Source organism: Branchiostoma floridae, chromosome 15, assembly GCF_000003815.2.
Source record: "Branchiostoma floridae strain S238N-H82 chromosome 15, Bfl_VNyyK, whole genome shotgun sequence".
Lineage (NCBI taxonomy): Eukaryota > Metazoa > Chordata > Leptocardii > Amphioxiformes > Branchiostomatidae > Branchiostoma > Branchiostoma floridae.
The window spans coordinates 14410704-14438612 of record NC_049993.1 but is presented as its reverse complement, the minus strand read 5'-3'; the positions used below and the strand labels follow the sequence as shown (position 1 = coordinate 14438612).

General features: G+C 38.4%; 1 protein-coding gene across 1 annotated transcript in view; it reads right to left on the bottom strand.

The window, feature by feature from the left end:
* The window catches only part of LOC118432396 (hemicentin-2-like), a 35738-nt gene extending 11662 nt beyond the window's left edge, over positions 1-24076 (bottom strand). Inside the window, exons 1-4 of the mRNA XM_035843950.1 lie at positions 22510-24076; positions 17265-17385; positions 12990-13343; positions 2763-3062 (exon numbers count right to left, since the gene is read on the bottom strand). Coding sequence (XP_035699843.1) covers positions 2763-3062; positions 12990-13343; positions 17265-17316 — 706 coding nt within the window. The 5' untranslated portion in view covers positions 17317-17385; positions 22510-24076. The remainder of the gene's footprint in view (positions 1-2762; positions 3063-12989; positions 13344-17264; positions 17386-22509) is intronic.
* Positions 24077-27909: the final 3833 nt, after the last annotated feature.

The window sequence follows — 27909 nt, the reverse complement described above, 5'->3', positions numbered from 1 at the left end:
ATTGCATTCAATTCATATAAATAAGATGTAATATGTTTTGACTCAGAAGTGTCTAGGTGAAATTGGAATTAAAGGCTAAATTTGCGGAATTTTATTGCGATAGTTTGTGGCTATTAACACAGGTGTAGTCGACCTACTTCAAGTAAATGCCAATAAACTACAGTGCACACTTTATGGCGTCCAACATATAAACAAAACCATATGGATATCAACAATATGATATAAAAAAAATTTGCACGGCTCTACTAGAATTTTTTCTTTTACTTTTTGACTCATAGAATTATAACAATAATGTATTAGGCATTATTTCTAAACATTTAAATTGTCTTGATTTCTGCAACAAGTTTTGGCATACATGTATATGCGGCTCTTATTCACACATTGTTAGGTCTGAAAATGTCATTCAATATGATAACATCTTTTTCAATTTGTATCAAAAGTTCTTCTACAACTACTCTTGCGCGTATGTATACTGGCCGGCATTTGAAAGAAAAAAGAAATCAGGAATTGAAATTTGACATTCCTTTCAGTTTTGAAAACATTGAATCAATCTTCAGTTGGGACCATTCGTGGTGCAACGTTCTGAGACAAAGCTTTGTGTAATAAGCAATATAGCTGTCATAAGATTATACACTATGTAGATTTTGTCACCACCAATTTGTCATGCAAATTATACAACATCTACTATGATCTAGTGTGGAAACAAGATGGTTGCTGGCTGTTGTCGCATGACCTGTGTGACATTTGACCCCTAGATCACGTGACTACCCTTCGAAGCCAGAGAAAAATGGCGAGTGCCTTCTTTACCGCAATTTCTTTTCGTTGTGCGCAACAGTTTAAATCTTTATGTTCAGTGAAGTTCTTTCAGTTTCTAAAAAAAGCAGTTTGGTAAATCGCTGCGGCTGTTTTTTCTTCTCCCTGTCTCCCTTCTGGTACCAATCATCGAGAAAGATGCTTCCAAAGGGACCTTGTGGAGTGCCAATAGTTTCACGTTTCCTAAGCTAACACTAGTTAAGACATATCACAGAGCCCCATTACGCAGACACCCCACTGTTTCACCCCTTGCCTACTGGAACAACTCATTAATCTCAGAGGCCGTTGCACCACACTCTAGCACCTCAGAGGTACGGGAATCCATGAACAGTCATTAAATACATGTATATAAATCCGGGGACTTAGATTAACAGGAAACACGTGCTGTGTGAGTAATGATACTGATCTGTATTTTCTGTCAGGAGAATACGTTGGCATTTATGCATTTGTTTTTAATTGGTTTTACTACCGCTGCATTGGATATCAAATATATTTTCAATCCCTAAGGACTCCTAACTTGGAAGGCAGGTAAATTATAAGTTTGAGTTGTTAACAAAACGAGCTTTAAAAACATTCTTACCGCATGGTTTCCAATTAGTGTTGTAAAACAGTGGGTGAAGAACTATTGTGACATAAGCTCATTTTTTTTTATTTCAGTGTCAAGTTTTTATTTTAGTTTGCTGAGATAAAAGTTGAATTTGTGTTACTTTTGACTTTATGATTGGAATATATAGCAATATCTGAAACAAACCTCACAAAGAGTAAAAGTCTAGGATTTTATGAACTTGGTTACATAAAACACTCAAATCAATTGGTTACAGATCGTCTCAGAGAGGTCGCAAACTTTGGGAAATTGAGGTGTACTAATAGATAACACTAGTTCACCTTTATCCGTAGGGTAACCTATATCCGTTGTTTTCAAAACTGGTTATTTTGAGATTTCATGTTGATTGCCGGTGGTTTAACCCTATCTAGACCGGGCTTTTTTGGGATACCTGGGACGGGGGGGCTCTTTTGACCCCCCCCCCTTCGTAATTTCAAAACGGCTTGGGTTACGATCACTAAATTTAGAGGGGATAATGTACTAGTAAAGTTTTCTGTAAGTTTGGTATCGTTATAATGTAATATGACGTAATTATGACGTCATAATGTCATATTTTAGGCTAAAATCGTCTACATATAAAATTTCCGCTATACTTAAAGGTATTAAAGAAAACGATGACTATAAAGGTTACATTGTTGGTGTCTAAGTCTGCCAAGTCTTTTGTTGGCAATGAAGACGATACTGACGCCAACATGACGTCAGAAAATGACGTCATTTGTCCGCCATCTTGGATCGACAAGCTTGAACTTTCTAAAATACGATTTTTTCCACATATAACTCCAAAAAACAATAGAAGTGGACTAAAAAGGTTCAATTGATTATGTCTTGTAAGAAAATAATATATTTTGAAGCACTTGTTTAATTAAATTACATGTATCTATCGTTGAAAAAGGCATTGTCCGCCATCTTGGATTTTGACCCATGACGTCATCAAATTAGCATGAATTATGAATAATTAATTAGAAATGTAACTTGAAATTACACAGGATCTTAATGATATAGATAAACAAGTTTGGTATAGCAATAAAACTATGAAATCCCATAATTGAAACTGAAATTAATAAATTTGGTAAATATATTTTCGGAAAAGTCACCAAGTTTCGTAGTTCTAGCATACGTCGTTCGGCAGTTATACGACGTCAAAGTTGGCGCAGGCACTTTTAGCCCCCCCTCCCCGGTCTAGATAGGGTTAAGTTGCAATATTTTCGAAATAATACATTCATTTTCAAGGCGATGGACTGTCCGTCAGCTTGATATCCCTAACTATTCTGTTTTTTTAACCAGCGGGTATAGATAACCTCACGGATAAAGGTGAACTATAAATGTAACAGAAGGGTGTACTCACACAACACGTCCAATAGAACGCTGGCCGTTTGAAATCCCGTGAGGTACTCCGCCACACACGAATAATTCCCGCCATCTTTTCTCTCGACGTACGGAATCACTAACGAAGTGTTCCTGATGTTGTCTCCACTTTTTAACGTGACTGACATCCGCATGCTGGTGTCGATTATACCTCCGTCTTTAGTCCAGTATATAGGGCTGACTAAGGCACTGGTGTTCTCCACAGAGCAGTGGAGAGACAATGTAGAATGCTCCACGGCTTGTCCTCTTCTCGGCATAGACAGCTTAACAGTTGGTGGTACTGAGAAATAAGACAACCATCGCGTTAAATACAAGAGTTTGTATACATGACAGTGACAATGGCGTTTATTGAATACCCATGCCAATCATGTGCTAGACGTATTGATTAAGATACGTGACGTATTAATGCCTGCATGGATGGCAATAAGAAAAGTGTCCAGTAAACATCCATGAACAAAACTGAATCAATGCATCGACTTGAATAACCACAAAAAAAGGAAAATGATGATATATTCCACCATGTCTGTTTGTTAAACATGAACAAATTAATTTCCCTAGTCCATTGTAGATTTGAGATGACCCAATATATGAGAAAAATTAGTAATTCGTTAAAGTACATATTTTTTTGGTTTGGACCTTCCTCGTGTCTATGTACAGTGAGCATTCTGAAAACGACATTCTCTTCAGTTTCCCCCAATTATTGTTTTAAAAAATGCACATATTCTGTCATTAATATCATGGAGAAGTCTAGATATAACTTCCAACATAACATAAAAGACTGTAAGGGGTTTGAACTGATTTTTTGCCTTGCAAACATGTAGATATACACCTTCAATCTGATCACTATAACATCGTTAAATCAACAAGCACAAAACTATCATTACAAAGGAGCCAAAACCTTTTTGTTTCTAGATCTCAGCAAGATATACATGTTTACCAAATTAGATATGAATTCTATGCCAAAAAGTAGTTACTTAAGCAACTGGATATGATTTTGGAAACGGTCAGACGTTTCAACTGGAATCCACCAGTTTTCGTCAATGACACTGAAACGTCTGATCGTTTCCAAAATCAAATCCAGTTGCTTGAGTAACTAATTTTTGGCATATCTTATTACCTGGATGTCTAACCTTCATCGACGTAGATATGAATTCAATCCATTCATTACTATCCAGTTAGCTTTTGGCTGAATAGAGTGTTTTTGGCCTTTGTGAGTCACCCACACAAGGATAGAAGCAGAATGAAGAAAGATCTCTCAGTAGCAAAGGATACTAAACCACTCTGAAGAGTAATGTCATGGCGTATTTTGTTCAAAGAGATAGTTCTCAATCCTATCGTATGCTGGTGAGGATACGTACATTCAACATGTTCTTCGGCAACATTAATAAAGAACATAAACGATATCGATCTTTAGAATGACAAATAATTTCCGCATAGAGGCTATATGTCCACAGTGAATAGTGTAATACCGATGTAATCTTTCTACCCTTTGCAGTATTTCATTTTTAGTAGACGTATGCCCTTGATATAGAATCGTTTCTCGTCCTTTTAGTAACATAAGACTGAAAACTTAGGCACAGCGTTCAAATGGTTGTGATTAGATAAGATGTGGGTAGTACCGGTACAAAATCATTTTTTTCTCATTGGACCGGTCCAGAAAAACCGGACCTGAAAATAATCGGTGTACCGGATGTTTGACTGATTGGAAAATGAACAGATTATATGATCAGGCATTCACACGTTTGGGGGTTTACCGGCCGAAGGAAATAACAAGAGCGCAGTGGTAAGAGTGTTTAGTCATTTCTACCAACTTTTACAGTCAATCGTACAGAGGTAGCCTTGTAAGGTTTTAAAACGTCAGCGTGAGTCGAATACTACACAAAACAGATTTCTTTGTAGCAAGAAAGACCATTGTTTTGAGTATCGTCCATTCACAAGTTTTCACATACTGAATCAGGTCATGAACCGGACCTGCACCTGAATTTCCTGTACTGGTAGCCAGTCCCAGATTAGATGAATGACAGTATTAACTACTAGGCAGTTTACATGAGTACAGGGTGTCTGTTGGAATAGTGTGCTACATTCAGGGACATCTTGTCCTTCGGGGTTTACAAGATTATCGATTCCTTCATTATGGTTGCCTTTTGACCCATGTTCGGATATCGCATTCGTCATTACCATCTTTGATCTGTCCATCAAGTCAATATCAGACAACTGTCAACTATCATGTACTGTGCTTTCTGTCAGATTAATACTCTTTTCCGTATGCATACATCAACTTTCATATCGATAACGTACGTCAAGAATATTTGAATATTTGTTAAGATATGACAACCAACACAAGTTACAATAAATGAAGAGTTTGCCGAAAAGCCTTCACTCACAGGCAACTGGATATGGTTTTGAAAACGGTCAGACGTTTCAGATAGTATCCACTATCTTTCGTCAGTGACACTGAAGTGATCATTATGCCATTAAATAAATGTACACCAAAACTGCCAAAAGCTAAAACTTTAGAAGTTGGCAAAATAGACTGAATACGTTACTAAAGTACTTATCCGACCATAGGACTTCATATTTTCTGGCCTGAGAAATGAATCAATCTATCCCATTATTTAGTTTATTTGGTAAACAATTCTACGCTTCCAAGTCATCGTACACCAGTAATGTTTACTTATTTTCTTACAAAGTCTGATCCAACTAAAACAAATGGCTGCAAGAAATTCGCATACCCCTCTTTAAGACGCTAAAAGAATTCCATAACCTTGACCCTTACATTATATAGATCGTAAATATAAAGGTTTTGGACATGTGATGACAATAAAACGACGTTACGAGTTTGAAATATAGGACTACCCCGATCATTGGTGAACACTGGCTACTATATCACACACTGACTCGTAATTGGAACAGGACATTCCGTCATCAATTAGGCTAGAATTACGGCAGGTTTTCCAATGGTTTTCAACGAATCATTGCCCCCAATAGATGGGTCAAATCACCGCTAATTACCACTAGAATTACGTCCATAATAACATCGAATGGAGAAAATCTGCAGTAGATGATTCGATCTGAGACTTATATGTAAATATATAGTCGACCTAAAAGAGAATAAAGATGGGACACATTTTTCTCCGAGATAGTTATCTTCTATTATTGGCAAGATTACAAAGGCGGCAATTTCGACTCAGCAGATGAAAGTTATGAAGACATATTACCAAGAACTTGTTAAAGATTCAGCGACAGTTCTCCATAACTCTTAACTATGAGTCGTTATATTTCAAAGTCAAAGCACAAGTCTTTCATATGTCAATTGCCAGTGGAATATGCCGGAGGCGTCTACTAAGGGCTCTACGATACAAAGTAGATTGCATTTCGTTGTAACCACCCCTGGCTTAGGTATAAGTAGACGGGACATGTTTGAGTCTAATCCACGGGCAGTGATAAAAGAAGGCAATAAATTCCCGTCACTTGTGACCCGTTCATCTTGCTCAGACGGTCTTAGCGTGCCCATGCATTGGAACCTCACATTGTTCAGCGGATAACGCCACAAACCATCGGTTTACTTCCTAGTTCCCTATCTAGGAACGACGAAGTGTGTGCTGTAATCCTTTGGTACCTTCTTTGCATACAAATATTGGGCCTTAAACACGGGGGACGACAAAGCCCGCTGGTTCAAACTGGGACGAAGCATCTGGAGGATTTAAACTGGCGCCTAGCTTCGGGTAATGTCAATCAATAGAATGCAAAGCAGCAGCAGTCAACCCAAACAATGCAAAATAATAGCAGATGGCAGACACGATTATTTGCTGTCAAAGCTTGTTCTAACATCAGTAACAACAAACATTTGCAACATAAGCCATATTCATCAAAAGCGTCATGCAAGCGGCTTTGGGCCGGCAACTTAGAGGGCCTTTGGCAAAACTGTAGTCCCTAGAAAGTAGACAAAATAATCAAAAATAATATAAGATGTGAGACATGCTGTCGAAGCGTATTCTGGTATCCTGTTATAGCAATCAGTTGCTTCCATACAACCATACTCAACTACAGAAGCATGCTGTGTCGGACTATAAAGCGTGAAGTCAAGGAATTTAGTAGTGATAACTTTTAACGAGAGCCTATAATAACACATACGTCCTTGACACTTAACCAATAGGGGGTCCTTCTTGGTGTGAGTGGATCAAAACAATTCCTGTCTAAATGCGTTAGCGGGGATTTTCCGAGCAGCCTTCACTATGTTAGCCGAGCATGCCTAATTGTGATACTACTGACTAAGAGAGATGTTGCTACAGTGAACGTTATTTTACTGGACTTTGAAACTAGGAAAGCCCTAGCATGGGAGGCAATTGCATACACCAAATTGGACAAAATCTGGAAGTCTAACATCCCTAACAAGCTAAAGGTCCAAGTGTTTACTACTCTAGTGGAACCTATTTTGCTGCATAATGCTGAAACCTGGACAGTTACTTGCCAACTGCAAAACAGACTAGATGGGACTTACACAAAGTTACTTCACAGAGAACAGAACATATCTTGGACTCAGTATGCTACAGCATTTATAAAAGAACAGCCATTATTACAACAGATGGCATTTGTAACTAGCAACTTGAGCAACCAAATAATGGACATACCATATGTTTAGGCTCGGTTGTTGAAATTTTAGTAGGAGTCCTTGTGAGAAACATTTGTTGATCAAAATTCCACATAAAACAGGTGTTCATAACCAGTATCTTTTTTTTTACTGAAAACCAGCAAGAAGTCACATTAGAGAGCAAGCACTGATGCGAATGCAGCTCCACGTTATATAAACGTCTGGAATTGCCAATGGTAACCTCATCCCTAATGAGAAGCAGAGGTCCTGGAGGTACAGATATACACAGAATCGTAAATATCCCGTGGCATAGTCTGCTGGTAATGGTAAAATACACTGGGATCTTCGGCGTACCAAGCATTACATGAAACAATATTTCTTTGCTCAGGTCCCTTATAAACAACAAAGATTTGCATCAACAACCATATTCAACAAAAGTACCACACAAGTTTTTTTTTTACCGAAAACCAGTCAAAAACACATTTTTCTCTCGACAGAGGGCGAACACTGATGCAAATGCAACTACACGTTAAAACATATCGAATACCAATACAATCCATCCTGGCGTTCTTGATTTATGCTGGTCTTCTACATACATACATACATACATACATACATACATACATACATACATACATACATAGAAAGTTACATACAAACGCTACCCAAAACATAACCTTCTTGGCTAAGGTAATAGCCTTTTGGAATTGCCAATGGTAACCTCATCCCTAATGAGAAGCATAGGTCCTACATGTACACATACACACAGAATTGTAAATATTCTGTGGCATAGTCTGCTGGTAATGAGTAATACCATGGGATCTTCGGCGTACCAAGTATTACATGGAACAATAGTGGGTTATCCAGGTCCCTTATGCAAAGCCCATTAGAGCAAATGGGATGATTAACAACAACTCACCCCCTCATCCACGGGGAGAAAAGGGAATGTCAATTCGCATAGAACAGAATACATGAATGCAGCTTCTATGCACTCTTAACGTCTTAATGGAATTTATAATGCCTTTTAGTCACAATGGTGGCGAGGACGATTATGTCATTACCATTGACATTGCGTCTTAAATTAGAATTTAGTTTAAGGACATTCGTGCAAAAGTTCAGCGCTTGCCATAAGAAAGAAGTAGTATGTTGGTATACATTTGTTATGTACGTAGACACTGCAATAAATTAATAACAATTTTCACATGATTATATGCAGCTTTGATATTATAATGATTTTCTTGGGCTTATTTCTATCACAATAATCTCATTTATGTTATCAGAATTGCACCATTGATATTCGTCATAATTACAAAGATTGTCAGTGCATATTGCACAACGACGCAATAAAGTATTAATGGTATTATTTGCAATTTAATGTATGATTTGATTATGCAAATGTAATTATTTACTGTCGTGACACGCAGGGGTTAGAACTAAACAAGAACATTCCACGAGATAAGCAAATCACAGTCAGCCATTGGTAATTAGAGTTTGAAAATTGGAAGACAAATATGCAATAAAAGTGGCACATAATTTTATAGAATCATCATATTAATTATTAAGCTATCATATTTGACTAAAGAAGCAGAAGATTTTGCTAATGTCTATTTTGTTTCTCATGCATATATCTATAACACAATTCTGCAAGTATATGTCCAATACACAAAGCGTACACAAATATATTGTATGAAATAATTGCAAGACTACACTAAAGTTTGAAGCCTAGTATTATTAGGATTGGGCTACATGGGACAAACTAAACGAACTGACATGTATGCCAGCTTTTCTGATAAAATCGTTTCGGCTCTCTGTAGAATTAGCCCAATTTACCATCAGCTAGCTCTAAGTGGATTCAAAGCACGCACGGTAAAACAAGCTAGTCGTCTTGTTGACGCTAATTTGAAGCCTGGATTTATTTGAATGGTCACGTTCTGCGTGTTGGGGGGGATCAGTTGTGAAAGTGAGAAGCCGGGAGAAACTAATCCGGTCATAAGATATTCTGCCTCCTTCCGGCGATAGGTCGTCAATATTGTGCTGTACGCCATTTTGTTTATTGGGCGTTAAGAGGTAATTATATGTCGTAATGCCACACCAATTTTATTTGTTGCTTATCGGATTCGCCTATCCATTTTTGCCCCCCCCCCCCTCCTCCCAAATAAAGTCTAGAAAGAATATAATCCGGTCATAAGATACCCTGCCTCCTTTCGGCAATAGGTCGTCAATATTGTGCTGTACGCCATTTTGATTATTGGGCGTAAAGAGGTAATCATATATCGTAATGCCAAACTAATTTTATTTGTTGTTTCTCATATTCGCCTGTCCATTTTTGTCAACCACCACCGCCCCCCCCCCCAAAAGTCCCAAGAGTAAACAATACAGGTTTTGCTATCACACTGAACCTGTGAATATTACAATACAGAACATAATTTCAGTCTAAAAACAATGTCTTTTATTCAAAACATTTCTGACAAATCAAATGAGGGATCCATTGCATGAAACGTGCCATACAATTCCTCAGTCTGTTGTTATTTTGTGCTATTTCAGCCATATATCTTTACGCTTTGAAAAACGCTGTTATGTTTTTATTTCATTTCAACCAGTCGGTCCATTTTTTTCTGAAAATTCCGAGAAGCAACAAATAAATTGTGGTGTGACCAAAGTTTTTGCCAATAACGGATTTCTGTTCGCCAGTCTGTCACTGCCATGGATTGATTGAGAACCTCGTGAGCGTGTGCCGATTCACCCTTAAGCCATGAGATTGATCTAAAACATGAGAAGTGCCAAGATGATCCTATAGAAGATCAGGATTTTAATGTGAATCAATGTAAGGCGATGCTATATGGGAAATCAACCCAATAAAAGCTTATTTATAGTTTGGTTCGTGGGGAACCAGTTTTTACCGGTCTCACTAAATACCGAAAACTACGGAAAAAACGAAAACAACTTGAAAACTACCGAAAACTACCGAAAACAACTTGAAATCTACCTAAAACAAAAGATTGTGGTTGTGTTCGTTTGTTTTCGGTAGTTCTCGGATATTTGGTATTTAGTGAGACCCGTTTTCACAGCATCCCACCCCATGGTGACAGCGAATTCAAAGTTTTTTTTTTTTTTTTTTTTTTTATATTTATTGCATTTCAAATAAACAGAAATAACAGAAGAATACATAATGACAATAGAGATGGAGACAATAACTGAGACAAAACATAAACATAAACCACGGATCCAAAAATAGATAACAATACTACAGCGGGAAGAAAATAATACCAACCAAATAAACTAATACAGCAGTATAAGGTAGTATCGTTTACATAAGAAAAGTAACATCAGTGTAAATTAATGGTAAATTGTAAACAAGAATAATCCCAAATAAAGTAAAGACACATAAGAAACCATCAATACAACATTTCGCTTCAAATACTAGTGAAAATAATTGAATAATGCAAAACCACAAGAGTAACAAAAGACAAAAAGAAAATAGAGGGGTTTAAGAAATGATGTGAAGTATTTCTCCCCATTTACTGTAGTGAACTGCCAATTTGTTCTTTCTGGAAGCTATTATAAATTCCAATTTGTAAGAAGTCTTAATATATGAGATAAAATGGTTTAATGATAGGTGTTTTTCTTGCTGTTTGTAAATAAAAAATTTTGCCATTAATATTAGTGTATTGTTCAGCCTAGGAGAATTTACTGTTAGATCACCCAAAATTACACTTGCTAGATCTATGTGTAATGGTTCACTCGATACTCGTTCGTGCCATTTCTTAACATCTCTCCAAAATTGGGAAACTCTTGGACATTCCCAAAATAGATGCAGTGTGTCTTCTTGCTCATTTCCACAGTGTATGCAAATAGGGCTGTCCGAGAGTTTCCAAATATATAACATTTTTCTGGTAGGTAGAAATTTATGTAACATCTTAAATTGGAAAAATCTTAGTCTCGGACATATTGTAGTCTTGTATACCAGTCTGAAAACTTGTTTCCATGGTATTATTATGTCAAGTATTTCTTCCCAATATGTTTGGATTTTAACTGGGGTTTGGACTACGTTATTTGTTAAAAGAGTTGTCATGTATATATCTTTATTTATCTTACGTGCCCCCAACCAGGAATAGTTTGATATGAAGGGTGCATTAGGTCCTATAGTAAGTGGTTTATCCTTAAGATGTCTTTTCCAGGTGCTTGGGATAGCGGAGATTATTTGATTATATTCCATCATTTGAAGAGTTTTCCCAAATTTCAGCGATAATTCCTTATATGACAAAAATTTTCCATTTGTATCTAAAAGGTCACTTATAAATAATATTTGACCAGTAGCTTGCTTTCTAAAGTGAATAGGCTTGCTGTCTATAGTAATATTTGAGTTGAGCCATAAAAGCTGTGATTGTATGTCCTGGTGTGTTTCAGGTGGCTTAAATTGGAAGGAAAGCCATGCTTTACGGGCATTGATGAAGAAAGGACTAACAGACCGAGAAAACTTAGTAAGAATACAGTCTATATGATATTTAGATAATTGCAAGAAAGGGTAAAGTTTACATACAGGATCTGGGAAATCAGTCAAGTATTTACTTAAAGGTGTTTTTGCTTGCCATAGTCTAGGTATCCACGATGCCTTACGAGTGAGATCAAAAGTGGGTAAGTGTATTAATTTCAGACCACCACAGTCATAGGTGTTATATATAACCTTGCGTTTAATCTTTTCTGGGCGCCCATTCCAAATGAAATTGAATATCTTTTTCTCATACTCCTTAAAGAACTTGGCGCTAGGAGAAGGTAATGCCATGAATAGATATGTAAATTGTGATACTATTAGGGAGTTCACCAAGGCAATTTTACCAAAAAGTGTTAAGGAATGTCCTCTCCAGGGGAGCAAGATCTTGTCTATCTTAGCTAGTTTTGTCCAGTAATTCTGATCTAATTTTTCGGTATAACCAGTTGTGCCTAAACCCAGCATAATCCCTAGAAGTTGTACAGGGCCATTAGTCCATTTGATAGGAAGATCACAAGGGAGAGAAAAAGTTGTGTTTTTTAAAGAGCCTATTCTTAAAATCGTACATTTGTCAAAGTTCGGTTTTAAGCCAGAAATTATTGAAAAATTCTTTAAATCTTCAACGAGGGCTACTAGAGATTGTGCTTCGGGTTGCAGAGGAAAATTAGAATCATCAGCAAACTGTGAGACCTTGGTTTCCAGTGTGTGTATCTTAAGTCCTTTTATGTGTTCGTTGGTTCGTTGCGAATTCAAAGTTTAACGTAAAGCTAGAGGTGTTAAAAACTGGACGTCTAGAGTCTGGTGGAAGGGGCTATAAGAACCATAATTTGGTGACATGTTATGTGAAAGCACTTGATAACTTAACTTAATTATATAGATTTAGGATTGCCACATTTCTATACTGCTGTCACTTTTCACCATCTATTTCTGTTTTGCTACGCTCACTCGGTGGATTATTTGGTAATTATGTAGGCGTTTCATGACCGTCCTCACATCGAGTGGGCCACTTGCTCTTGATTTGGTTCTGGCAAGACGTTGCAGAACATAGCCTTAGTCATCGGAATTACTATTTAAGATGGGACCTTTCAGGGATACAAAAAATGACTTATAAAGCAAAGGAAACCTACCGTGAATTTCCACCGCGACGTAATATTCCTTTTGCCCAACTCCATCAATCAGAACCGTCTGTACGTAAAGTCCCTGGTCAGACGAGATGGCGGGCTGTAGCGTCAGGGAACCATCCCTGTTTAGTCTTGTCCTCTCCTTCAAGGGGTCAAAGGTCATATCTCTAGCATCTTTGCCACTGGGAGACCAAATGGCGACTGCGTTCCTGGAACCACCGTCAGCGCTGTCTATCTTACTCCAGGTTATGGCGATGACGCCCGCCAGGCTTTCCTGGAATTTCCCGCGGAGGGTCACACGGTCGCCCACCATCCCCCTGACGGTCATGGGGTAGGGCGTGTTGCTGCTTTCAACCAGTGCTTAACAGGGCACAAGGGGATACATCATTGACTTGAATCACATTGTATAATCTTCAATGTTTATCTATTCTTTACGAGAAGTCTCATCTTTAAGCACATTAGATAATACATAAAGCTGGATTACAGAAATGACATAATAGCATACTTGTGAATTATTATTAATGTCAAAATGCGAAGCAGATAAAATACTTATCACACAATTATTAATCAAAAACATAAGACCGAATATGAACAATGACTTATGTATACTTTTACCAGTCCTTGGACCACAGCAAATTATTAGAAACAAACATGATGTTTATTTTTTCATTGTTGAATCTAACAAATTCACGGCATGCAGAATAACATTCATTATTACATTTTTATTTATCAAATCATATACCATTAAAACAATCACACAAATGCAGAAAATGTAAGAAAACAATCATAAAGGTTCACAATAAAATTTTGCGGAATACACAGAACAATAGTCTTTCTTCTTAAAATACATGTCGCAATTATAATGGTAGATTGTTAGCGATTGTTCCCAATACAGGTTTAAAAAATAAATCAATATATGTACAATTAGCATCTAATTGCATTGTTAATAGTATACAGAAGAGGCACTGTCGTATAATCAATTACGGAGGCTTTCTTGACGTCATAATGTGACAAATTACCACGGCTATAAATTACAATCTTTATGGGATTTTTGACCTAATTCTCGTCTTGTCTAGACGTGTTATAACGATAATAACGCCACTCAAAGAGCATGTTACTGTAACGTTATCGATTATGCTAACATGTTAACATTTGTTCTGGAAAGAAAAAACAAATCATCGCAAATATGGGTCACTCCATTATTTCGATCTGAAAGAAACATTACTCATTATTAGAATAACTGTTGGCATTTTTGTTCCCATTGGGCTAATAATAGATAAGTATTGCGCAGTAAAACGCTACACATAAAGTGATAAAAGTGAAAAAAGTAGTCACCCCCCGTGAAGGTGAAGTACATTGTTGCTGATAGTGTTTTTTATCTTTTATTTAAAAAAAACTAATAGTGGTGTAAGACGGGTTAGCTACAGCTAGAAGACTTTGAAAAAAAGATTTGCCGAATTTTTATGCAATTTTATAGTGTTGATCTAACATAACAAAATGTAAAGCTATGGTAAGAAAGATTGACTTTCCACATTGTCCTCGTCTTAAAAGTTGTTATTTAGAATTGCAGCAGCCGACGCATACATGGTGCCATGATCAAGAAACTAATTGATATTAATGAGTGTATTAGGCGAATAGTGATTGCACTGTCTGTAGCTTCTGCGAGCACCATATGGACATCTGCTCATTTGAGTGATTTTGATACCTTTGACAAATGATTTTGATACCCTTGAAAAATGATAGGGTTTAAGAAAGAGTAATACGAAACTTGTAATACAAGAAAACTAATTTTCCGTCAGGCTGCCCCTTCAATTTTTCTTCCTCATCTCTTAAATCATTAATACCGCCGTCTGGATGACTTTGAGGTAAACTGTTTTGACAGCCATTGGTGGGAAGTATTCGTCCTAACCGCAGACAGTATAATTTTATCACCAGCTGCTTCTATAACAACAGTCTTGTATACCGGGCAATTTAAAGAGATAAAGCATGCGGATTGGCCATATGTGCTAAAGAAACGTGGACAAAATTAGTTTACTTGGCCTTGAATTGTCATGATGCAAAAAAAAACAACTAAAACAGTGTCACTGTGCAAATTTGCAAAATACAGCAACGGAAACTAAAAGAATACGTCGATTAAAATGCAATTATGTGGGGATTCTACAAAAGCCACAGATGTCTAGTCTAGATACAGTTGGCTGTGTATGAATCATCTAACTAGGGTTTAGAATACCATCTGCGTATCTAGGATCTTGCAGATGAAATTGTAGATGCGCAGTAACTTCTAATGTATACCTTCACCTAACCTACAATTGTCCATGTAAAGTGTCTAGACACATTAGTTCATGTATATTTTGGAGCTGTACATGACCTTCTGATGTCTACCTTAACCTACATCTAAACCTACACCTAAAGCTAAACCTTCATCTACACTTACACCTACACGTACACCTACACTTATACCTACACCAACACCTAAGTACCGAACTAACTGGGTATATACCGGTTAGTGCATGTGAAATTTAATCTGCAAAGGATTTTTTTATGTCTACGTCCACCTAATCTGCACTGGCCCATACATTGAGTATTTGAAATCTATATAAGTGGCCAGCAAAAAAATAAACTTTAAGGTTAAAGCAAACAAACAAGGTTGAACAAATGACTGACCACATAACATGGTATTACATAGTAATTGCCTCGTTTTTTTTATTTGCATCGTTCATTTTCGACTTAAGCATTGACTTTCAAATTGGTATTTTATCATCATCACAATTTATTCCCCAATATTGTACAATTTATGGCCTATATTCGCTCATTTTGTAATTTCGTTGTATGATATTGCCATGTGTCCTCTATATAATCAAGTCAGTGCGCATTCATTCATGACTTTATAATGAAATCACAAGAAAAGGAGTGTTACAGGTAAAATCTATGTTCAAGTGAATTTACGTTTAACTGCACAGGTGTATATTGCAATAATGGTTTTTCGAGCCATGAGTCACTTCCTAAAGAATGTCGCCTTCTAAAGGCGCACTCTCAACACACTTGCGACATGCTGGTGTCACTGCGGGGTTCGTTCACTGCCTCACTGTTTTCTTATTTTCTCCATTTTTTTTGTTGTAATTTAGATATTGCGTAATACGTGAAAGCATGGCTTGGAAGACGACAAAATACACAAGAAGGAAAAAATGTTCTTTATCTCTGAAATAACTCTGAAACTCTGAGTATAATTCGAACTCCGCAGTGACGCAAGAGCGACACGAGTGCAGTGAGATACTACCTTTACGGTTGTCTCATCCTTATACTACATCCAGGTACCAACTAGCCAATGATGAAGCTCTCCATTTTATGTATCTAGGTTGATTGCCTGAGTAGGAATATGTTTTAGAAACCTTTCAGGCCGGACACAGCGCTACATCTACAGGTCGATAACCACTGTCTTAGCGTTGCTGTGATGTCGGGACTTTTACAGCAACACTACCGATGTCCATTGATGGAAGAAAGGCAATTGAGGGCATGGCTTAATTAAATCTAACTTTCCAGCTTTCACCATTGATTATCTATAGAAAAGTGAGTTAGTTTTAAACAAAGTATCGAAATGAATGGACTCGAATCATCGCTATTATTTGCTTTGCACCATGCATGTAAAATTGGGTATATAGGCCTATAAGACTCATTAGGACTTTAAACTGCATCTCTGTTATATACGTTGTCGGACCATTGCCTCGTCGCTCATGACCTCAATGTAAAGTGGCCTGCAGGCAGATTTGAGCTTTTATAAATAGAAACAAACAAAAAAACATCGCAAAAGAGAGTCTCATCATTTAGTGGAAACTAACTGGACAGATAACTAACTAAAGATAAAGCAAAATGTTATTGCAGCATAATAGCAAAGGGGCTCTTACGACAAATCATTGCTACTCATATGCTTCTTCCCCTTGAAATTTCATAATTTACAATATACTGATAAGCATATTTTATTCCAAACGGACATCGAAAAAGACATTTATCATTTAGATATAGCTGGAATTTTACCTATAATCAAACCAAATTGTCTTGCAGTAGAGCTGTTGATGGCAACATATAGCTGTAACATATTTTTTGCCTCTAATGCTCTCACATAGCTATTTCATCAGACAAGAGTCTATAATTTAGTTATCACTCTATGAATAACGTTTACATTTTTAACCAAATTAACTTGTAGTGGAGTAATAACAATCATTATTATCATCATAGCTATTCCTTACCTACCATGCGTTTGTAATGAAGTTAACATGTACATACCAAAGACAAAAGAGACGATAAGAAGACCGCTGGTTCTCCAGTTTACCATCATGGCTGCTTCCAGGTCAATCCCCGACCGCTCTGGTGAGTAAGAGGCCAGTGAACTATCAAATCAGCAATCCTGAAACAAGTTTAAAAGCCCGTAAATGCAGAGCCAGCAGAAAAAAAACCGTTCAGGTCAGCCTTCGATGCTTTGATGTGTCGTGTTGAAGCATGTCCAAAGCAATATCCGATATGGCAACTATGTGTGATACGCTGGAGGTTAACCTCCCTTTACAGCCAGATGCGGCAAACTGGCCATAAGATGACAGGTCCTTGATTGAATACGGAAGGCTGCCTCTGTAATGGTCACTTATTGACATAATGTCCTCACTAATGTCTCAGCATCTTCTGCAGGTCTTAAGAAGTGATGGCAGTCAGTCGCTCCGATGTCCTTTTTTACGACCGGTTGATACATATCAGTCCTCCTGATGCCGCTATTGGACAACAGTTCTTGTGTGCAACGCGGTTTTTACCAGAAGCTCTTGCTCAATGTAGACGTACATATGTTCGACATTTAGAAAAGGACGCCGTGCGTATGCTAGATGAAGACCATCCATCAAATTCAAAGCTTTCAGACTGATCCCGTGGTAGAAAGAGCGCCTCTCGACTATCGATCTCGTCCAAAAACCTGTCTACACACACAGCCAACCAATCGGGTATATAATTGATAGTTGGGCCGGTGCTCCGCATTGCACTGAAGATAATGTGGTTACGCTCTTTCGCGGAGGCCTATCTGGGTGGAAGGATTAGATCCCAACCTCCAACATAACGCGGCAATTTGCAGCCCAATCAAAAGTATACTCGCAATCCCTTTGATGTGATATGGCTCGCAAGAATACAATTAACGCGCGGAGAGAAGTGAATTTCCACTCCGAATGGCTCTGAGCTTCCTGAGATTCGCAGATACCGTGTGTGGCGTTATTACATTGGGCGTTGGGAAATTGGAAGGCGGTGCGGCCGATATGTCATACCTTGGATTATAGCATAGGGAATAAAGTGAATGAGGGCCCACGAATGGATCCCATTTATTACATCATATAGGCCTGAAAAAATGCACTCAACTTTGCTCCTAAGACCCGAAAACCTTACGAAAACGACTGCAAATATATTACGTTATAATGTGAACGTTTCAATCCGCAATGGGGTTGACACCAGGGCTTTTAGACAAATGTTTTCACTCCCTAGCCAAGAGGCCCGGTTCCAAAAACGCCATCTCTAGTGGAAAACTTCACTTAGCGCGTGCGCCAAAGGGCGTTAGAGGAACTCTACTTGGTGGTCGAGCGAAAAACCTCGGCGCTGAGATAACACGCTCAACATAAATCACGGTATGATTGCTTGTCGTCCTTGTCATGAGAGTGTTTGGATATAGATGGGAAGCAATTCTGCTGGTGTCACGTCATTTGTTAGATTATAGAGAATTCCTCTAAATTGCTTTGGGCACGGTTTTAATATTTCAACATTTCTGACATTTACGGGAAATAAAAGAAACCTTGTGTAAATTATCAGTGCAGCTGAAAATACCCTTGAATTTTCATTAAATCAGACCACCAGTAGAATGCACTGTAATTGAAGTAAAATTATTTTCCATATGACGCATAATTTCAAATGGAATGCCTTTTTTAAACATTGCAACCAGGATACCTGTAAAAATTGTCTGAACAGCTTATAAATGTATAATTTGCTAAACCCCAGAGGAGGTTGAAATCTATTATCGTATCACCATTGCATAATTACGCTTTTCATTTTACGATGGCTATAAATTTAGGCTCTCTCTACTAAATCTATAAACAGTAAAACCCAAAATGCAATTCAAACTTTAAAACATCAAAGCAGAGACTCTAAACCTGACCTCTGTAAAAGAAATATGAACAAATCCACTAAACTTCACTTTCTCTGTGTTCAGAGTTCATATCACACGTCACATATGAATTGTGGTTGCCCATTTATTTCATTTCGGTCGACAATAAAAAGGCACGGAGGCAATATCAAGTTTTGGCAAATATGGTGGTCACCTGTTATTTCCCGATGGTTGATTTATCACCCGACGGTAGAAGATGAATTCGTCTAGCCGTTTTTTCGAGGTCATACGCGCGGTGTTCTTTTATCTTCTGCGTTGCAGATGTTTGGTGTTGAGTGGGGGTGGGGTGGGGGGTCAGAGAGAAAACTCGGTATGGGATTTAAGCCATTGTCAAGCAGAGAACATTAGATACTATGAGAATTCGATAGTCTTCTGTTGAAAAAAAAATGTATTGAAGGAAGGTCAAATAGAGTCAGGATTAAATTAGGTAGGTCGGTGCTCGGGGCACAGACATTGTCAAAGCAAAATTAGCGAGACGAAGCAATTTGGCAACAATGCAGCCTAATAGTCTGAAAATGATATATCTATCATGGTTTGGCAAGTTCTAGCGAATTTTTATCAAAGTCAAGATGTGTTTGCAAAATTGAGAGGATGAAAATGAGATTAATCGACAGAAAATCAACTGATATTTAGGATATATATCCGCCAGTAGGTACTACAATGACAATTTTGAGCTAATTCTTTGTTTACCGAAGCAGCTACATTGCGTTTAAAATATTATGCGTCTGAAAATGGGAGTATGTATCTAAAATGATATATCTAAGATCAATCATATTTTGTATACAGTTACAGGTTTCAGTGAATTCTGCGTTTATTGAAGTGGTCAGACGCATACTCATCCATGTGTTTGAATGCGTATACGTCTGATCATGAGTCTGAGAATGAAATATCTGAGGTATATAACTCGGCTATGCAATGCTAGATTTGAAAAATCTGCATTTGTCGAAGCAGACACGCTGTGTTTGACATTTGAATAGATATGCGTCTGATTATGTGTTTGTAAATGTTTTTGTTTGTTTATTTATTTTTTGTTTATTTCGATCTCCAATTAGAGTTACAATTATTATCATAACTCTATTCTTCCTGGAGTCGTCCATCAACATTACAAATTAAAACCATCAAATAACATAAAGTCAACAAAAGTACATGTATACTGTATGACATAAGAAAAACTGAAGTGAACTGATTACAAAAATGTAACATAAACTCAGTAAACAGAAGTAATGAGGAGGGGTCAGAGGTCAAAGGCTATAACATAAGTAACAAAACATCAATCGTTGAAACCATAAATTTTGTAAATGAGATTTTGTGTCTGAATATGAGATCTCTTATATATCTAACTTTGCTCTGCAGTTGAGTGAATACCTTGCTTATCGAATGAGTCACGATAAACATATCTATCTGGAATATTCAGTTATGGAAAGGATGTTTTTCTATTTTAATTGAAACAGTCACCATACCTTCTCAAGATTATGCGTCTGAAAATGAGATATCTAAGATATTTAGCTTGGATATGCAGTTGCAGTCTGGGCGAATTCTGTGTTTATCGAATCAGTCACGATACGTTCAAAAGATTGAGCACAGTCCCTTGAAGTTTTTACAGACCTTTTACGAGATTAATCTAAGCAGAACAATTGTCAAGACGTTTACGCTGCTATCTGGCGTCTCATCCATTTTGAGCTAAGCAGTTTTCTCACATTTTAGTCTGGTTGTCACTGACGATGTATGTCATTTCGACCCACTGTTAAACATTTGCAAGGGAATGACTTCAATCGTTCCATCTTGTTGCAACTTAGTTCAAGAAGGGGCACCACACATATTCATGTATGCACGTCCTTTAGCGGCCAAAAGATCGAGAGATCTATCGATTGAAAGAAGGGTTCGAATGAAGAAAGGAAATCTATTGTTGCCTCTTTACTCTGAGGATTTCAGGTTATCGATTCTAGGGGCAACGGTGGATTCCACGGCCTTGCGTTGGTAAGCAAAAGGATGGAGGAGACGTGCTCTTAGGGGTTAAGTGCTCTGAAAGGTCTTCATAAAAATTTCACTGACTTTGATTAGACCAGACTTCACTGTAAGTAGATGACGATCAAGAAGGCGGTTATTCTTTTGAATCCTCCAAACCCATAACTGTAAAGCGGCTATCGAATCAACGCAAATGGTGTAGGTCTCCTTGGTGGAAAATTAGTAAGGGGAAATGTAATAATAGGCCTGATTGAATTGGTATCGTGCCGTAATTTGATGGATAGGTTCACATATCCTGACGGGCGAATTCACCACTTAGTCGGGCTGCAATGTCATTTCTATCGGCAACCGTCATGCGAGCAACCGCCGCCCCCTCTTTTGCTATTGAATCGTGCCGTAGGCCGTGCATAGAATGGCACGCTACCTCTACGCATATACAAACACCCCTCTTCTTATCATATGCGCAGATATCAATCAAAACTTACCACTTGGAGGAATGTGCACGTAGTTTTATCATCACAAATAAGAGAGGGATATAAACAAGGACCTTTGAACCGGATTCCTGGATGAGCAACATACTACTATCATGGCTTTACCAACGGCAAATGTTTACTCATAGGATGGAACGTATTAGAGGGCGGTCGATTTCTATCGACCTGCGCATCTAGAAGGTTTCACCTTCACAGACATCGATGTTACGTCCGAATGTACTCATTCAGATGAGGCCGCTTGCTGCGATTCCAGCTATCAGATAAATTGCCTGACCGCTGTCCACGTTTTGCCATCACAGCGTCTTGCAAGCTAGAAATAGAATAATCTATTATTCGATACTTGCTCTCTGGCCCATGGAGAAAGAGAAAAAAATCATTGTCACCTGGTCAAGTTGGTTTGGTTGGGGGGAGGGCGATTTTCTTATCTACGAAAGATTGCCATTGGTATAGATAAGGATTGGTTCAGTTTTTCAATAGCAATCATGATGGGTATTGTAAGGAGGCTGCAGGTGGGTGATAAGGCTACGATGTGTGAAGCAGGCTATAGCCGTGCCAGGTCCAAGTGCGATCGAAATCCCCCATCTAAGCCACGATGCTCAGCAGGACGTCAGCACTTAGTACCAATGGAGATGATCTCGGCGTGATGCACGCAGCACAAACGGCGCTGCCATGACCTTAACGGGCATGCCTGACTGCATGCGGATATTTCCAACATGTGCAGCAATGCTTGTACACTTCCCTACAATCCTATCACCCAATATCAGACAAGTGTTAGACTGTATAATTTACCAACAAATGCAAATATGGGAATCGAACACAGCACTTAGACATGCGGGTGTAGGGTGGTATTGATGTAGGCATGAATAAAGTGGATGCTTCACCGTCTTACCTGTTGGACAATGGCAGCTCTCAACCGTCGTTATGATATGGTTACGAAATCCCAGCGCAGTGAACTGCGGCAGCAATATGGCTGTATGGAGTGTCCCGCAGCCTGTGTTTAGCGAGGTTGACCACGAAAACGCTCTCTCCTCCTAGAATATTCCTCTTCGGTCACATCGACCAGCATGCGCCAACAGTACTAAAAATCGTGTATACTTGTCGCGGAAGGGTAGGGTTGTATCATTAGCATCCCATGCATCAACAAAATGTAAGGTACCACCGTTTTTGTACCCACAGTGCCGTCTGGTAAACAAAGCGTTCCTCTCCAAGCGCTCCGTAGTCGTATACGAGCTGTGGCATTCTGTGTCGTTTTACGACAGTGGCACTGACTATGTATTACCCACAATCCAACAAAGCCCCACGTTCAATACATGCAATCTGCTGTGTTGCCTCATTAATCACTAAGGCGCATCCATGTTTTACAAGCTCCGGGGTCCCGATCTTGCGATTCTAGTAGCTGAACGGGCCAGGTTACCGCCCGAATAAGGTCGTGCATACGAGCATTTGCGACCGTAGTGAGTTCCCGGAAACAATGAGCCAGATGTCGATGAAGGTCAATACTCCATTCTCATTAGCATGTATTTTCCTGACACGGTGATAGGAATATATGAGAGTCCTAAATACAAGTAAGCAGTCACGAATTCACAACGAGAAACGATTTTAGAATGTGGCTTACCTTCCCCGAATGACCTCCAGTGCATACGCATATCAGCGTGACCACATAGAAAATATAACTTCCGTACAATTTCCTACTGTCATCTTATGTAATTCATACATTATAAGCGCATAATCTCCGTTACGAGGATTACAACCGCAGGCAATTGTCGCAAATGTCTGACATATAAGAATCCCTTAGGGGGGATATGATAAATTGCAACATGTCTCGTCGTAGAATAAGCAGTCAGTTCTTCACATAAGCCGAAGGCCAAATGAGGACCTTCGTGAATGGAGAATTGGGACCCGTAGCCATTACTTCAGAATTCTCTAGCGGGGGTTGCTTGGAAAGAGATACGTTCTTTCTCCGTAGAGGACTTAATTGTCTAGACGTTTCCATGCACGATTTAGCTTCAGGCAGAATTATGCATGAATTACAGAAGACAGCATACTTGCCACTTGTACCAGGCTGGCGCTCAGGGAGTATCATGTAACGCGTTCACGGCAACGGTAGCAACGTAGCGAGAAAATCAGCAAGTTGCTAGACTGTAGAAAACTTTCAGAAGACGTGCAGAGCAGTTGGAATCACACCGCCTGTAGTTGTTTTCTCCTGTCTAATATTTCACCATTTCTAGATCCCACTCCACTCATATTATCGTTGGAACCTGCTTCCGCTCCAAGGGTTGCTGCCAGTTGAGTCCATTACGTAGATTGGTACACAGTTCAAAGTCATAGCAGAGGGGCATGCTGATACGCGTTAGGCATCCAGAGCACGTTTCAACCAGCTCCTTCCGATACATTTACCAAAGTACGACATGAATGGGCCCATATTACAGCATTTCAGTCGAGTCCAATGCAAGGGAACTCTAAATCGAAGCCCTAATTGTGCGCTGAATGCTAAAATACGCTTCCCAGTGGCTCTTCAGCGAAGTCGTCACCCCTAGAAGCATTTGATGGCATCTCTCTCGCGAGCTCCGGTTCCTTACCACCGGATACAAACGGATTAAACTAGATTGTCACCCATGACACGACGTTCGCACGAAAGCTTTTTACTCATGCAGAGATATGGCATTTGTAGATGAGGTGGGGTATCCTAGCCACAGGGAGGATCGATAGACAGTAAAAGTGAGATGCTTTTGGACTCTGCGAAACATCATTAAGTTACAATTGCTATTTGCAGAGACTTTTGAGGTTAACTTTGGGATATACAATATCTTGCAGCCACAGAATTTGACCAAGGTTCAAGGACTTTAGGAGAAATGGGAAATCGTAATACATGTACTTAAGTGGCCCTAAGTATAACACAGATAGAATGATAATATTTATCGTAAAAGAATCCTATTTGCATCTTACAAGATTATACAGAAATTCAACAATGCTCTATATAGCATATAAGCATTATAGAAAGGGCGTCAAAATCATATAACACAATATACATCAATCATAAATAGTGATTATTACAATTTGATATGATCAAACCAAATCACGTTTTTATCAACCATACAGACTAGTTACTATATTACATTATGTATTTTGTAAGCAATAATTGTAAAAGAAACAGAAATAATATCCATATACTTCGCTCAAATATTTCCAAAAAAAATTACAGTTCTCCTGAAAATTACTTGAGGGTCTTATACTATCGACGTATTTTCTGGAATTTACCATGGGTTACAACTGAACACCATGAAAACATGATTTCCACCCAAGTCATGATTTGCCTAATATTCTCAATTGTTTTGTCTTCTGTAAGATTTTTAATTAACCATCGTTAAGTTTCCGTGAGAAAATAGACAACATGCCTCTGCAAGCAATTGATGAATTAGTGAACCAAGAGCAAAATGGCGAACTGCATGTAAAACAAAACCTGGCTATTAGAGAAAATACAATCACTTTCCATCTTTACTAATAAGATCTAAAATGCGGTTTTACTTTATGATGGAATTCTACTCAACCACAGACAGGATATGCAAGATACATTGTGGGCATTTAAAAACCATATCTTTAAGGTACTAAATCCGGTTACCTTAGCCGAGGGATTTTCCTTGAGCAATCTATCGTGCTTAGCATTCTTCCAACAGAGCAGCTACGCTGAAGGCTATTTAGATATTCCTAAAGATAAGACAGAATACGTCCTGGACGAGAAGTCGAAGTCTTATCTCAACGAAGGTATAATTTGATGAACTGAGTTCAAGAGAAAGTTCTTCGATTAGTATTAGGTATGTTGGAAAGATAACGCCTTGCATAAATGCTAAAGGGACTGCAACTAGAGTAATAAAAACATGCAATAAAATTGAAACTAGTGAAGGTTCTTCAATAGAAATCAGAATATCAATATGATATGAAATGCAAAGTGAACCAGTGGTAATTTTTTTAATATACCTGAAGAACACAATTCTAATTGTTACACAAGCCCGGCTTTAATTTTTAACTTTTCAAAATAATCTATTGCGTTATCATATTATCGTAGTAGTCATACTACTATGCTAAACTTTGTTCAAACACAAAGGTATACACGGATCAAATTTTCGCTGTCGCCTTCTTCGGGATCAATGCTGATGACTAATCGCTTCAAACATAAACTCGCTAGGGTTGTACAGACAGGTGATCTTCTTAACACGTGATATTGTGGATGAGTGACGTCAGCAACTAGTCAAATGTGCCAGGAAGTTTATAACGCCCACCGTCTCTTTTCACTCATTGTTAGAATGCCCTGATGTACATGGTCTCCTTTATTCCTCTTATAAAGTAATCCTGTTCAGTGTCAAGTGTCAAGTGAAATGTTATGGCCCGGTGGTTTTTGGAATATGCTTGCATTACAGTATGGGGTTCATAAACTGTGCATCTCTTCAAGAGATTCTCTTCTATATTAACAAGAGATTCTCTTGTAAATATACCTTCTTAAGAACGAAGGTGTTTGTGTTCAATGTTTAAGTGTAATGTTTTTAGCAAACCAGAACCCAGGTGTGCCAAAGAACTTCTCCCTACAGCCAGATTTTACTCTCTTTATATTCCAACAGCATGCAAAAGGTCAGTTTTAAATGTCGATTTCTAGCTTTCACTCTGCGCTGCAAGGCATAATACTTTACATACTAGTATCCTTCTCCTAGATCGACTAGACACGATGACCATTTACCAACACAATTGCGCAGATGTTTCCAGGAAAACTTCCGAAAGTCAATGTTTGAATGATCCAACGCGGACCTTTAGCCACTGGGCACTGGTGTTTCTACGGTATATTGCCGAAGTAATGTTGCGGACACCACCATATGGTCAAGAAATATCTTCCGCTTCGCTGGGACGAAAGAGAACAGTTATAGACAGCTGGGATCGTCTGCCCTTATCAGTTTTAAACACGCTTGTCAGAGGATGTTTTGAGGTAGATCCTCACGTAATACAAACAGGACATCTCGGCGTCATGCAAACGATAGAATCGATGGTAATAGATTCACGTCGTCTGCGTGGCAACCAATCTGATGAACGTTACACATCGCGGCAAGGGTAAATCTCGCGAGAGATTAATCTCAAGGGTAAATCTCGCGAGAGATTAATCTCTAGGGTAAATCTCGCGAGAGATAAATCTCGCGAGATGTGTAAAGTTTGGCGCACATACATGAAGGACAAAGAGGACGCTATATCGATAATGCATTCCAGACCGCTTCATCATTCTTAAAAGCGTAGATATGATATTTGAGACGATATTGCAGAGTTGTTAGTCATTTCTTTTTTGGGTCTACAAAGACACAAAGTATGTCAGTTGTGCAATGGACGTTTTCATGATATCGACACCTATACTGGTGACATAGAACAAAACCATACACTAGAGTTATTAAATATTACTGGATGACATCACAAGATAATGGTAAGCTAAATGCAAATCAAAATTAGCATGCAAGTAACATGAAAGAGGCATATAATAACTGTAGACTGTGTGTTTACTGAAATCTACATGCTAAATTATAACAATGTTATATAATTACTTTATTTTTCAACAATTGTATGGGATATGGACAACAAATATGCCATACAATATACTACATGGCACGGGAGGAAATTATTATATACCTACATGTATGTACGATAGAATTACCGATGGTCGGAAATAATTTTTAGATTGAATAATGATTTTGTGCAATACCTCTAGGATACGAAACTACTACCTTGATTTTCGAATTCGCTATCAATGATGTTCACGCTAAGCGGCGTTGCAAAGCCCCTTCACAAATACTATTTGCATGGGATAAAGGTAAGGGGGACTTACTAATTGGAGGATCAGCCATTTCAAAGTACCGGCCGCCATATCGCAGACAGCCACCAGTAGGAAGCTCATTTTTATGGCTCAACTCTTAGGCCACCAGTCGCGACTGACTACCAGACAGCAATTGCCAAACAACAGTTGGGCAATGCAAAATTTGAAATTAGTCACCAAATTAAGTGTAATATAATGCACAATACAAACCGTATCAAAAATACAACAATGTCGATTTGTTGAGGATTCTTTTAAATATATAGTTTGTGGCTGTGGTGGGAAAGAGGTGTTACTGCGATAATTACTTGGCTGAAACATCTAAGACAGTATCTCTGCCAATTACTGGCCTGATCATAAGTCTTTCTTAAGGGCTGGTCTTGGAATTTGGGCAACGGTGACATGATTGCTGTTCCTAGTTTGAGATGGGCGTTAAGTAGGAAATAGAGC